Source organism: Polypterus senegalus, chromosome 9 (assembly GCF_016835505.1).
Source record: "Polypterus senegalus isolate Bchr_013 chromosome 9, ASM1683550v1, whole genome shotgun sequence".
Lineage (NCBI taxonomy): Eukaryota > Metazoa > Chordata > Cladistia > Polypteriformes > Polypteridae > Polypterus > Polypterus senegalus.
Window position 1 is genome coordinate 126,149,960 of NC_053162.1, and position 14,134 is coordinate 126,164,093.

Genomic DNA, 14,134 nt, shown 5'->3' on the forward strand with positions numbered 1-14,134 from the left:
TGATTTAGTGTGTAGCTCTGCTGTCTCCAATATCTTGGCTTTGAGTCCTGCATACAATTATTGTCCTTGTGAAGTCTCCTTATGTTGTCATGAATTTTCCTCTGACATCTCCAAAAATGTGCTGATTTGTCTGATTAGTGATTGAAAGTGGACCCTCTGTGTGTGTGTGTGTATGGGTTTGTGTGTGAGTAGGCCCTGTGATGGTCCTGTGTCCTGGGATGTTTCCTACCATTTTCCCAGTGCTGTTGGGATAGTCTGTGGCCCAGAATTCAATTAAGTGGATTTAAGTATATAATGTTTGTACATCATTTTAGAGAGAGTAAGCTACACAAATGTCCCTCCTGCAAGGTGCAATATTGAAAAAACTAAATAAAAAATGAGCACTCCGTGTTCCAGGTAAAAATATTTGTTTTTTTAATATTTTTGAAACAAAGATTTCATATTAAACAAACTATAAAACAATTTTCAAATTAATATTAAAAAATCATTTAGTTCTACTGCTGTTAAACTGCTTATTTTTAAAGTATTTTAACGCAATCTGAGGTGTACTCACTATACCTGTTGTGTTAAGCTCTAGTACTGTGTTGTTATATTTTTAATCCATTCCAAGTAGTTGGCCACCTTTGTGTATACTCCATATGATCCACACTCAAATCCCCATGAGATAATTCCTTCAATGTGATAATCACCCGTATTTCTATCTGGAACAGCGAATGCACCACCAGCATCACCTTGGCAGCTGTCTCTCCCACTCGTTCCAGCACAAAACATATTTTCTGTGAAAATGAAGTTTTCTGGATTGATTCCACTGTCGTTTGGTATAACATTCTTACAAAAGTCCATGTTCACCACAGGGATTTCTGTGTACAAGAGATATTGAGCTAATCTTCTATTCTCTTTCATGCCCCATCCTGCAATTAAACCAAGTTCCCCATTTTGCAGCTCATCAGACTGCTTATTTTTTGGAAGGCATATTGGGGAAATCTGTGGCCCAAGTTTGACCTTTTGGTCTAGTTTAATCAATGCTATGTCATTGTCATAATTGTAATGAATATCTGTACTGGAAAAATGATAATTAGGGTGAATAATTTTTTCTGCCACATGCAGTTCCACACCTTCAGGACCATATGCGTTTATTCTTCCTGCATACATTTCCAAAGTATCTTTTTCAACCATATTTGCAGCAGTGAGGACCCACTGATCTGAAATGAGAGCTCCTCCTCCTCGTGGTCCTATAAAGAACACCTGCCAGGGAAAATTCCCCTCATTTGCTCTCCTTCCACCAAAGATACGTGGGACATATGCAGCAAAATTTGACTTTCCACAAACTGAAATCAAAGAAGCATACAATGTCAACCATTATATTATTTCTCATTACCTGAAGATAAAAGTTTAACTTGCTACTAAATCACATTGCAGTATCATTAAAATAACAACCAAAATAAAGTCCTATTGCAATCAGAACAAAGGACAAATGTCCATTTTTATATCTGTATTGCCAGCTAGTATATTAACTATCTGTTAAATTAACTTTGTTATATATGTATGTTCTGCTTAAGTTTAGTGGCAGCTGTCACTGCATTCAGTGGAACTTCAAAGTGAAGACATACTACTTTTTTGTCAGCAGAAATATGTTGCAATGATGCAACAAGATTTTATTTTCCACACACTGGAATCAAAGAGGCACATAATATCAGTAGTGTTATTATTTATTTTATATTATCATCATTCTCTTTGCTCAGGGATAAAATTTTAATTTGCTGACAGAGCATACAGCAATATTCTAATGACTGTTTTAGTAGCATATTTTAGTAGTGTCTGTTTTTATATTTATTATTATGTATTTTAAGGTAAATTGTATTTCTTCTAAAGCAGTGTTCCTCAACCACTAGGTTATAACCCATTTTTTGTTCGTGGGCTGCCTCTGGTGGGTTGCAAGTGCCTATTCTTTATAATGACAGTGGGTTGCGGTGGGATGCCTAAGCATTTCTGCCCCTATCTTTAAGGCTCTCATTTCACCAAGACGCTTGCATGTGAAAAAGGTGGTTGCGACATCAGAAAGGTTGTGTTGTAAAGCACTTTGGTCTACATTGAATGATGTACTATATAAAAAATGTATTGTGATTGCTATGATGGTGATGATTTTGATCAACCCTTATCACATATCATATTTCATTTTTTTTCAAGCTACAGTACAGACAAGCAATGTTACTTCAGGGGTCCTGGGATAGCATAAGCAAAAATTGGTAAATTTTGAGTTACATTACCCTGTAAGCACTACTTACTATTAGGCAATATTTTTTATTCATATGTAATAATTAGAAGTTGTATGTATTACAGAACACACTTCAAAATTTCATATCTTTTTCTATCCCATTTAATCTAGACCAGGGCCACAGAAGCTAGCATTGGGCGCAATTTAGGAACAAAATCTAGACAGTGTGCCAGTTCAACACAGGACAAACACACAACAAACATCCTATTTAGCGGCAACAATTCGCATAACCTGCATGTCTTTGGACATTTGGAGGAAACCAGACCACCCAGAGGACACCCACACAAACATGGGAAGAACATGGAAACTCCATGTAAGGAGGACCCAGGATGCAAACTCTGGTCTCCTTATTGCAAGGCAGAAGTGCTATAACTGAGCCACTGTAGCACCCCTCACTTTCAAATTTATTTATTAAAATGCTTTTTTTAAATAATTCAGGTACAAACTGTTCATGCATCGATTCATTAAGCTGAACAGTGATACTGTTGCTCATGAAAGGATGTTTAAAAAATGCACAGGCCACTTAACCTCTTTCACTATATACATTTAGATTATTAAAATGCATTCACATTTGATTTACAATTGCTACAAAGCAAATCACTGTGTTGGCAGATTTACTTGCCTTATCATGTTCAATAACTGGAAAATTGTTTTTTTTTCTTTAGAAATGTTTTCCATCCATTCACTTAGTCATGTTCGAATCAGAGCCTACCCACGCACAAGGTATAAAGTAGACAAGACAAAAAAAATTAGTTCCCAATAAAAGACAAAAATAATGCAAGTTGTGATCGTCGGCCACGGCCATGATGCCAACGGAATGGAAGGACCTGGGGGGAGAGCATCCATTAGGCAATACCACACTTCACATTAATTAACCCTTAAACCACCACAACTGGCTATAGTCGGTTCCTAGTGCAGTTTGCCAGCATGCCAGAGCCAACTATATTCAGCAATGTACATCCGTTGAACGCCGCAACTGGCTATAATCAGTTCCCAGTGAAATTTGCCAGCATGCCAGAGCTGATCAGTCAGTGCCATACTTTTGTTGAGCAGCCAGCTCATGACCACTGCCACCCTCCGCAGCACTGCAGCATCACTGTCCCTGGGATTCAGCCACTGCACTAGACTAGCCTGCAAGCATCAGCATTGGCGTTGGCTTCTGTGTGCTTACGTGCAGCCAGTTAAAGTGCAGTTGGCTCGGTGATTTACTGAATTTCATCAATGATGTCAAACACACCTTGTACATATAATAATAGATTGTTGCAGTAGTTTTTTTTTTTAAAGTTTTTACAGTTCATTAGCAGTGTGTAAAATGATTAGTGTTTCAGTAATTGAGATGCTCTATGTAAGAAAAAAAATGTATTCCATTAAAATTTCACTTTTTATTGGTGAATTGTAACGTTTCCTTAAAAAGTGCAGAAAAAAAATATTTGGAGTCCGTGGGTGCATTAACCCGCCAAGTATGTAGCGTTTAACGGTTAACACACTTTGTATGTCAGTGCGGATTTGTGCTTGCTGAGATTCTGGCTTCAAACCAATAAATGCAAAAAAAAAAACAGTAAATGCAAATGAAAACAACATGATTTTTTTGCATTTTTCAGTATTGTTAACTGTTACCAATTTTGTCCACATGATAGATAACTTACTTCTCTGTAAAGCGTATTTGTGAATATTTAGTTTGTATTATCTTTAATAAAATGAGCAGGATTTTGCTTCTTAAACACATCCCTTTACACAACTTTTTGGGGCAGATTTGTCTATTTTTCTGGAGTGCCAGAATTTTCCATTATTTAAAATAATAGATACTTATATTTTTGTGATATTTTGTTATTATATTTTGCTCAGACAAACAAGATAAACTGAATTTACAGCACACTTACTAGGGCAATTAACATCTTATTCTATTGGTATCTTGTTCTATTTGGTAATATTATTCATTAATATATATCACTTTACTTTTAAATGTTCTATACTTAGTCTTAGTATTGAGAGTGATTGAAGTAATAAATTTTAAATTAAGACACCTATGTGAGGGGTTTGCCATGTTCCTTGCTCACAGGTTTATCATTTGTCTCACACGTGTGCATGGGGGGCAGCTAGAGAGCTTAAATAATAGTAGTACCACGCCAGACCAGGGGGTGGCGAGTTGCACTAACTTTCTCTCTCCGTTCTCTGCAGACTATCCTCGGGAAATCCTACAAGGTGGTGGTGCCATTGATGATGTCACTTCTGGTACCGGCACTATTGATGACGTCACTTCCTTTACCCGTGCCATTGATGGTGTAACTTCCGGTCCCAAGGATACCACGTCCGCTACCGGCGCTTCGATTGATGTCACTTCCGGTCTCAACGACATCACTTCCAGTACCTACGCTCTGGCTGACATTACTTCTGGTTCTGGTCCAGATGATGTCACTTCCAGTTACGGCCTTTAAAGCCGCTCATTTACCAAACTAAAGTCAGTTCTGTTTTGGACTCAAACCTCGATCAATTCAACCCTTTTTGCAGCCAAGGCACAATATACATGTGGCTGCCCCAAACCTTTTGATGTCTGTGGTCTGCTTTTGTGGCAGTGGATTATGGAAGCCCAGAAGAAACAGGGACAGGACCTGAATTCTGACCAAGTAGGAGAGTACCAGGGCAGTGTTTCCAGGTGTGGGGTTCATCCCATGGTCTGGGCAGACCCATTACAGGCTCCACTCCTAATGTGCAAATTTGGGCTTACTAAGAAATAAAGGAGAAAATATGGGTGAAACACACAGAAGTGGGCTGGTTACCATGGGGGAAGCGAAAAGGGCTTATTATGCTCTCTCAGACCTGTCCTCGCCACTAGGGTTAAGACCCTAGATAAATGTGGGGCATCCCCAGACCAGCAGGTTAAGAGAATAAACAACTGGACATTTGATCCAAAGTGGCCAACCCAGGAGCAAGCCATTGCTCTCTTAAAAAAGGTGGGCTTATGTATAAGGCCATTTGAATTAACCACCATACAAATCGTCCAGCAGGTGGCATGACTGCTACTAATCAAAACCCTTCCAGAGCATTTCACCCAACCGGTCTGGGGAGATTTTCAAAATATGGACGAGCTCATCAAGCTTATTGATCCAGGACAGCCTCACAATCTGGGAGAGTAGAACATTTCTTTAGCAGACGCTATGGGGATTATGTCCCATCAAATCTTTCTCTCTCTTCCGAACCAGAGCCTGTTCCGAAGTCCCCGGATCCGTGGGCAGGCAACCTTCTCAGCAATGAGTAGGAATGCAGCTGGAAGGAGAGAAGAGGGTTGTGTGCACTTATAAACCCCCTGATGATATTGCATACGGGAATAGTAAGTCTTAATGGATTTAACGTCAAAGCACCTTTTGATTCCAGCAGCAACAATGTTGATCACCAATATGTACTACCGTGACAATAGGTGAAAATAAAGACAAGTATAACTTGTATACACAGAGAAATCCGGCAATATAAAACCACTCTACAGTATGTTTCATCAGCCATGGAGGATCGCTAAAAAATTCCCTGTAGCAGTCCTCCCGAATCCACATTCTTCTGTGAATCTAAGGTGGGACTGGTCTACCAATAAATGCAGTATAGTACTGACTACTCCCAATTATAATTTAGGCCTGGTTATAGATGGGAAAGACCCGACTCAAGCTGTCTCCACGTCATGTAATCAGCCAGCAGAGAGAGATATGGAAGTCCTAGAGGCGGATGGGGAGATTCCTGGATCATCTCAGGCAGACCAGACCCTCTCTCCAAGATACAATTTCAATTTAGAGAGACACTGGGTTTCACTTTGAAAAGGGAGCAGTGGAACGATAACTTCCTCAAATTTGCGAAAAATACAGTTGTACTAGTCAATTACCAATGCACTTATCAGCCCATACCACAAGGACCTCACTTTGTAATTGAAAATGATCTATTGTATCGGGTAGCAGAGCACGAGGGGGAGGTGCAGAAGCTGTTCTTAATGCCACAAACTTACTGGTGGCAGGTCAGTGAACTGGCACAAACCCACATCCTAGGAAGCCATTTGGGCAGTAAAAAAACATTAGAACGTGCTAAGCTCCGATTCTATTGTCCGGGAATTAATGAGGAGGTTCGACATTTTTGTATCTCTTGCCCAAAGTGTCAATTACGGTAAATTCCTAGGAGGGACCGAGCTCCAGTCATTCCTTTTCCACAGATTGATGTCCCCTTTGAAAGGATAGGGATCAATATAGTAGGACCCATAGAGCACTCAGCCCAAGGACATAAATATATACAGTAAAAGTTCTGGATTACACGACTGATATCCAGAGGCTGTTCCTTTGCACTCGGTCACATCGAAGGTGATTGCATGGGAACTTGTAGGGGTCTTGCCATGAGATGGCATCCCTAAATAGATCCTTATGGATCAAGGGATGCCTTTTACCTCAGAGACGTTCAGGGAGACAGACAAGTTACTTACTGTAAAATAAAACACTTAAAGACTGCGGTGTATCATCCTCAAAACGATGGTCTAGTCAAGAGGTTTAATCAGACTCTCAAACAAATGCTTCGCAAGGTGGTCAGCGGGGATGGGAAGAACTGGGATCAGCTCTTCTGCCTCGTACTCTTTGCCTATCGGGAAGTTCCGCAAGCCTGTATGTGGTTCTTGCCTTTTGAATTATTATATGGATGTCAAGTTTGGGGAATAATGGATATTTTAAAAAAAGGTTGGGAAGGAGAGTCTCTTCCCTCTACCAATATATTAGAAAATATTACGCGATCGATGTGGAAAAATTCAACCCCTTTTAAAATCTCACATGGAAGAGGAGCAAGTAGCACAGGCCTACTATTATGACCGCGATACAACTCTCCGAGAATTCCATCTGTGGGATTGTGTCATGGTTTTGGTTCCTACCTCTCATACAAAGTTACTAGCCCATTGGCAAGGTCCCTATGAAGTTAAGGAGAGAAAAGGACTTGATTATTTGGTGAAACAACCCAATCATTGACCGAGCAAGCGGGTATATCATGTAAATTTGCTGTAGCCGTGTGAGAAAAGGGATCAAGATCCCTCCTATGCTCAGCCCCGTTCTTTCTTTGCTCAGAAAAATACCCTTAACTTTGGTACTGAATTAAAAACTAGACAGAGACGGGAGCTCAAAGCAGCTATCCCCTCCGTCCTGGAAGTGGTGAGCAAGAAGCCAGGAAAGACCACTTTGATTGTGCACAACATTGTGACCGAGGCTTGGGTTATTGTTTGAGAGTGCCCCTATCGTTTTCCCGAGGCAAAGAAAGCAGAAGTGGAACTTGAAATCAAGCACTTGCTGGAACTAGGAGTTACTGAGGAAAGCTATACTCTCTAGTCCAGTCCGATAGTCTTGGTTAGTAAGCCTGACGGGAGTTGGAGGTTTTGCAATGAGTTCCGTTGACTTAATTAAGTCTACCAGTTTGATGCTTATCCAATGTCTTGAGTGGACAACCTCATCAAGAGGCTTTGATAGGAAAATTATTTGACCACATGACTAAGGGGTACTGGCAGGTTTCTTTAATGGACTCCACTAAGGTTAAGACCACGTTCAGCACCCCTAGTGGATACTGGCAATATTGTGTCCTTCCATTCGGACTACATGGGGCTCCTGCAACTTTTCAACATCTGATGGATAAAGTGTTCTGGCCCCATAAAACATATAGGGCAGCCTACTTGGATGACATTGTCATTTATTCCAGCACATGGGAGGAACACATAGAGCAAGTACAAGTGGTATTATGGATGCTCAGTGAAGCCCGACTTCAGATCAATCCAAAAAAATGTTTTTTTGGGTTGAAGGAAGCTAAATATTTAGACTCCCTGGTAGGTCAGGGTACCGTAAAGCCACAGTGCTCAAAAGTAGATGGCATACTGAAGGGGCCCTGTCTGCAAAACAAGCAGCAAGTCCAAGCATTTCTTAGATTAGCCATTTATTACCTCCTGTTTGTGCCTAGGTTTTCGGAGAGAGCAGCACCCTTGAGCGATTTAACAAATGAGAATGCTCCTAACGACATGGTATGTACTGATAAGACTGATGCTGCATTTTGTGACTTAAAACAGGCCCTTACTTCAGCAAAAGTATTAAACGCACCTAACTTTTCGATTCCTTTCATTCTCGGACACAGGCCTGGGTGCCGTGCTGAGTCAGAGCATCCTTGGTGTTGAACACCCCGTTATGTACCTGAGCCGGAAGCTGTTGGATTTGGAGACCAGGTATGCGGCAGTGGAAAGGGAAGCCCTTGCGATTAAATGGGTGATTACGCAGTTGAGGTACTACCACTTGGGCTGTGAATTCACTTGTTATGGATCATGCACCCTACAGTGGATGGCCCTACACAAAGAGTCAAATCCATGGCTCACCAAGTGGTTTCTTGACCTTCAACCATATAAGTTTTTCCTTATTCATCATAAGTGTTCTCTCCATGCCAACACCAATGCCCTTTCTCGTGTTCACAACCTCTCAGTCAGAGTTGAGGGGGAGGCCTTGTCACACACGTGCACATGGGAGGCAGCTTAAATAAAAGTCATATCACCCCAGACCATGAGGTGGCGAGCTGCACTAACTTTCTCTCTCCATCCTCTGCAGACTATCCTCGGGAAATTCCACTAGGTGCAGGTGCTATTGATAACGTCGCTTCCCTTACCGGCACTATTGATAACGTCACTTTCCAGTCCCAAAGACACTACTTCCAGTACTGGTGCTCCGACTGATGTCACTTCCAGTCTCGATGACATCACTTCTGGCCCCGGCGCTCTGGCTGACGTCACTTTCGGTCTCAACAACATCACCACCACAAAGCCACCATTTTACCAAACTAATGTCAGTTCTCTTTTGGACTCAAACCTATGAACATCTCAATCAATTCAACTCTTTTTGCAGCCAAGGCAAAATATACAAGTGGCTGCCCTAAACCTTTTTATGTCTGTGGTCTCTTTTTCTGACACAGGCTAGATGTTGTCCCTCAAAAGAAAGACAACTTTGGCAAAAGCAGGGCATATTGTTTGGTTTGTAAGTGGCATTTAACCAAAAGAGAAGTACTTTTAATTGTGTCGTGATAACACTCGCATGTTTGTCAGTGCTGGTGACAGTAAGTTGCTAAGTAGAGACTCCTATAGAATATTGTGTGATGCATTTAGGTGTCGCTATTGTAGAACAGAGAAAACAGTAAAATATTGTAGGTGACTAACAATTAGGCATTCACCTAAGACTTTGTCAATAGAATCCTTATACAATATATATCTCTATTTGTGTCAATCTTAACGTGCAAGATTAGACCAACCTAGTAAGATTCAACAAAAGCCTGACGTGTTGAAATGATTCCACAGACAAAATATCTTCGTTTTTAAAAGTTTTTCTACAAATTCAAAGTAAAACAGTTCACACAAAAAATAAAAAATTGAAATAGCAAAAAAAAAAAGGAAAAGTTCTTGTTAAGAAAAGTTTTGTTCAAAGTTTAAATCTTGTTACATTTCACATCGTTACAAATCACTTCAAAACGTTTCTGAACCATTTCAAAACAGTCAGAAAACTGTACGCCTATTCCATTTGTACAGTGTATCCAGAAAGTATTCACAGCGAATCACTTTTTCCACATTTTGTTATGTTACAGCCTTATTCCAAAATGGATTGAATTAGTTTTTTTCCTCAGAATTCTATACACAACACCCCATAATGACAATGTGAAAAAAGTATACTTGAGGTTTTTGCAAATTTATTAAAAATAAAAAAACTGAGAAATCACATGTACATAAGTATTCATAGCCTTTGCTCGGTACTTTGGTGATGCACCTTTGGCAGCAATTACAGCCTCAAGTCTTTTTGAATATCATGCCACAAGCTTGGCACACCTATCCTTGGCCAGTTTCGCCCATTCCCCCTTGCAGCACCTCTCAAGATCCATCAGGTTGGATGGGAAGCGTCGGTGCACAGCCATTTTAAGGTCTCTCCAGAGATGTTCAATCGGATTCAAGTCTGGGCTCTGGCTGGGCCACTCAAAGAGATTCACAGAGTTGTCCTGAAGCCACTCCTTTGATATCTTGGCTGTGTGCTTAGGGTCGTTGTCCTGCTGAAAGATGAACCGTCGCCCGAGTCAAGAGCGCTCTGGAGCAGGTTTTCATCCAGGATGTCTTTGTACATTGCTGCAGTCATCTTTCCCTTTATCCTGACTAGTCACCCAGTTCGTGCTGCTGAAAAACATCCCCACAGCATGGTGCTGCCGCCACCATGCTTCACTGTAGGGATGGTATTGGCCTGGTGATGAGCGGTGCCTGGTTTCCTCCAAACGTGACACCTGGCATTCACACCAAAGAGTTCAATCTTTGTCTCATCAGACCAGAGAATTTTGTTTCTCATGGTCTGAGAATCCTTCAGGTGCCTTTTGACAAACTCCAGGTGGGCTGCCATGTGCCTTTTACTAAGGAGTGGCTTCCGTCCGGCCACTCTACCATACAGGCCTGATTGGTGGATTGCTGCAGAGATGGTTGTCCTTCTGGAAGGTTCTCCTCTCTACACAGAGGGCCTCTGGAGCTCTGACAGAGTGACCATCGGGTTCTTGGTCACCTCCCTGACTAAGGCCCTTCTCCCCTGATTGCTCAGTTTAGATGGCTGGCCAGCTCTAGGAAGAGTCCTGGTGGTTTCAAACTTCTTCCACTTATGGATGATGGAGGCCACTGTGCTCATTGGGACCTTCAAAGCAGCAGAAATTTTTCTGTAACCTTTCCCAGATTTGTACCTCGAGACAATCCTGTCTCGAAGGTCTACAGACAATTCCTTTGACTTCATGCTTGGTTTGTGCTCTGACATGAACTGTCAACTGTGGGACCTTATATAGACAGGTGTGTGCCTTTCCAAATCATGTCCAATCAACTGAATTTACCACATGTGGACTCCAATTAAGCTGCAGAAACATCTCAAGGATGATCAGAGGAAACAGGATGCACCTGAGCAAAATTTTGAGCTTCATGGCAAAGGCCGTGAATACTTATGTACATATGCTTTCTCATTTTTTTTATTTTTAATAAATTTACAAAAACCTAAAGTAAACTTTTTTCATGTTGTCATTATGGGGTGTTGTGTGTAGAATTCTGAGGAAAAAATGAATTTAATCCATTCTGGAATAAGGCTGTAACATAACAAAATGTGGAAAAAGTGATGCGCTCAGTGAATACTTTCCGGATGCACTGTATGCTGAAAATGGGTCTTTTAAGTCCCTGAGTACTGGGACTTATTCTAAACAACAATTGGATCAGTTATCACACTGTATCTCAGTTATAGCAAGAAAGTTCTGTCTCTTACTAACTCATAGTGGGAAAAGACTATGCCATTGTCTGTGACTAAGAAAGAAATTTAGATTCTATTGAAATTAAGCAAATACTAATATGAGTTTAACTCAAAGCTTTAACTTTCTAAGATTGGCTCTTACAACCACAATGGCTTTAAAATCACCATTTTAAAAAGTCGTTCAATATTAACAATACTTTTGTTAGTTATCTCTGCCAAGACACCCACTCTGTATCTTATGTGGCTACTGACTTGATATACAATAACTGAACAATAAGGAGTAATAAAAATAAATTACACTTAGAACAATGTTGACAAGAGCAGCCAATTCAGTCCAAAAGTTCCTCAAACCTATTCTCCTAGATTCTTGATAAAACAATGAGTCTAGATTTGAAAGTCCCTAAATTTCTATTCTCTACCATACTGCTTGACAATTTATTCCATGTGTTTATTATTCTCAGTATGAAGAAAATATTTCGAACATTTCTGCAAAATTTGCTCTTTACAATTTTGTCCTTTGTCCTTATGAAATGTTTACATTAAATAAATACCAGTGTAATAATTTCCTTAATAATTTTAAAACAGTTCAATCATGTCATGTATTAACTTCTGTTTGATTAAACTGAGATTGTTTAACTCCTTCAGTCTTTCCTCATTGCCTAAACCTCTTAGCCCTGGAATAAGTCTAATTACTCTCCTCTAGACTCTCTCTAGCCCCATTATTTCTTTTTTGCAATATAGAAACCAAAACTGTACACAGTACTCCAGAGGTCATATTTATTAAGCCTGTGTACACACATAAAAGAGGCCCAAAATGTGCATATAAAACTTTCCATCCAAACGTCAGTATTTATAAAAGAAAGCTTGAATGAAGAATTTGCTGTGACCCATTCATATGCAACATTTCAGAGAAACTTGGAAATGACATCCTTGATCAATATAAAAATGCAGCCAAACCAGCCAAATAGTGACTATAATTATTCATATTACAGAGCTGTTATTATAATGTGTGTTGATGTAACAAACATTAAACCTCAAAAATAAAAACATGATGTACAGACTCTATTTTAGTTGCATTGCTGTGTATTTGCAGTGAAGACCTTACTTGTGTTTTCCTCATTTTCTATAAGTTACCTGTTGTCACTTCACAGGATTAGATACCAATGCAATCACTTTTAATTGCATTAAGTAAAAATATAGGTATGATTCACTCCCTGCACCTTTTCATGTGTAATTACTACAAAGTGCATTGGGCTCACATGTGGAAGAATACTTAAATGGAATAAACGGAACTGAAGTGGATTTATTATGATTATTTCTTTTTTATTTCTTGATCCAACATTTCCCTCATAATAACTGTTATTTTTTGTAAGCCTATGCAATCTCACATTTAGCCCAAAAGACTGGTGAACCTAGGCAGACATCATTTCAGAAGTGGGAATTGTAGTCTTCAGATTCCCGTCACTTCCAAACCATATAGGATCAACAACTGAATCTATATGGATCTAGTGGATATAAATCAGAAGGAGAGCCCCAAGCAAAATTCCCAGTATATTTAATACAGCATATGGTACAAATGATTTTTTGTTTCCCTGTCTTAGATTGACAAACAATTTTGTGCCTCTATTAAAATGAAAAATACATTAATTTAATTTCATTTAATAAAAGAAACCAATTAGTCAGTTTCCAACATAAAAATATATCTCCAAAATTGAAACAAAATTTGAAGTGTAATTGTAATATTGTGAAAACAAAGAATGTCATCTAATAATTTAAAAAGACATAACACAACAAAGCCTAATCCTAAGACTTGTGATATAATCATAGCTAAGCCATCGTCAAAAGACTCCTTATTAGACCTGGAACATTTTCTGTAGCACACTAACACAAATAGCTGAGGATAACAAAACATTCAGTCTCATCATCAAATGGAAACAGAAGTGATGAGGCTTGCTGATGAAGACTGAAATAATCTTGTAATATTGAAACAGGTTCTGTGGTTCACATTAATGGATGTTTCCCTGAATGTTAAGGAAAAGTGTCTGCACATTTTAAAGAAAAAAAATAAAATTGGGTAAGTTGAAATGAAAGGATTGCTTACCTTACTGCAAACAGAGACAACAACAAAGAAAATTCTTTGTCATCTGTATTTCTCGGGATGGTGTCAGCAGGAGTTAAGCATTCATGTTTATCTACCAACATGTGCTCAGCTGAGGCATTAAGGTTTTTTTTGAGTCAGAATTTCATTTTGAAGTAAGTGCTAATTGTGCTTTGCTTTGCTTTGTTATAGTATATTACAAATCTCTATAGGAGTACTGTATTTACATTACATCTAAACTAACAACAGACTTAGTATGCATAAACAACATCAATGAAAGTGAGGTCTCTTAAGTGGCAATTGGTAATTATAAACAATGACATCAACACCTTATAAAATAACTAGAAGATTAATAAACTAGTTTCGGTACTGTTCTGATGGTATGCTACATGCAAAGAGTAATTTAAAAAAAAAGATTGATTGATAGATAGATTAATTAAAAAAAATAAACAAAGTAGACTGGCTCTACAATGCCAACCACTT

The 14,134-nt window shown here is 39.3% G+C and overlaps 1 protein-coding gene across 1 annotated transcript in view; it reads right to left on the reverse strand.

The window, feature by feature from the left end:
• Positions 1-379: 379 nt before the first annotated feature.
• LOC120535738 (complement C1r subcomponent-like) overlaps positions 380-14,134 on the reverse strand; it is a 73,606-nt gene continuing 59,851 nt past the window's right edge. The window contains exon 11 of the mRNA XM_039763767.1: positions 380-1,328. Coding sequence (XP_039619701.1) covers positions 574-1,328 — 755 coding nt within the window. The 3' untranslated portion in view covers positions 380-573. The remainder of the gene's footprint in view (positions 1,329-14,134) is intronic.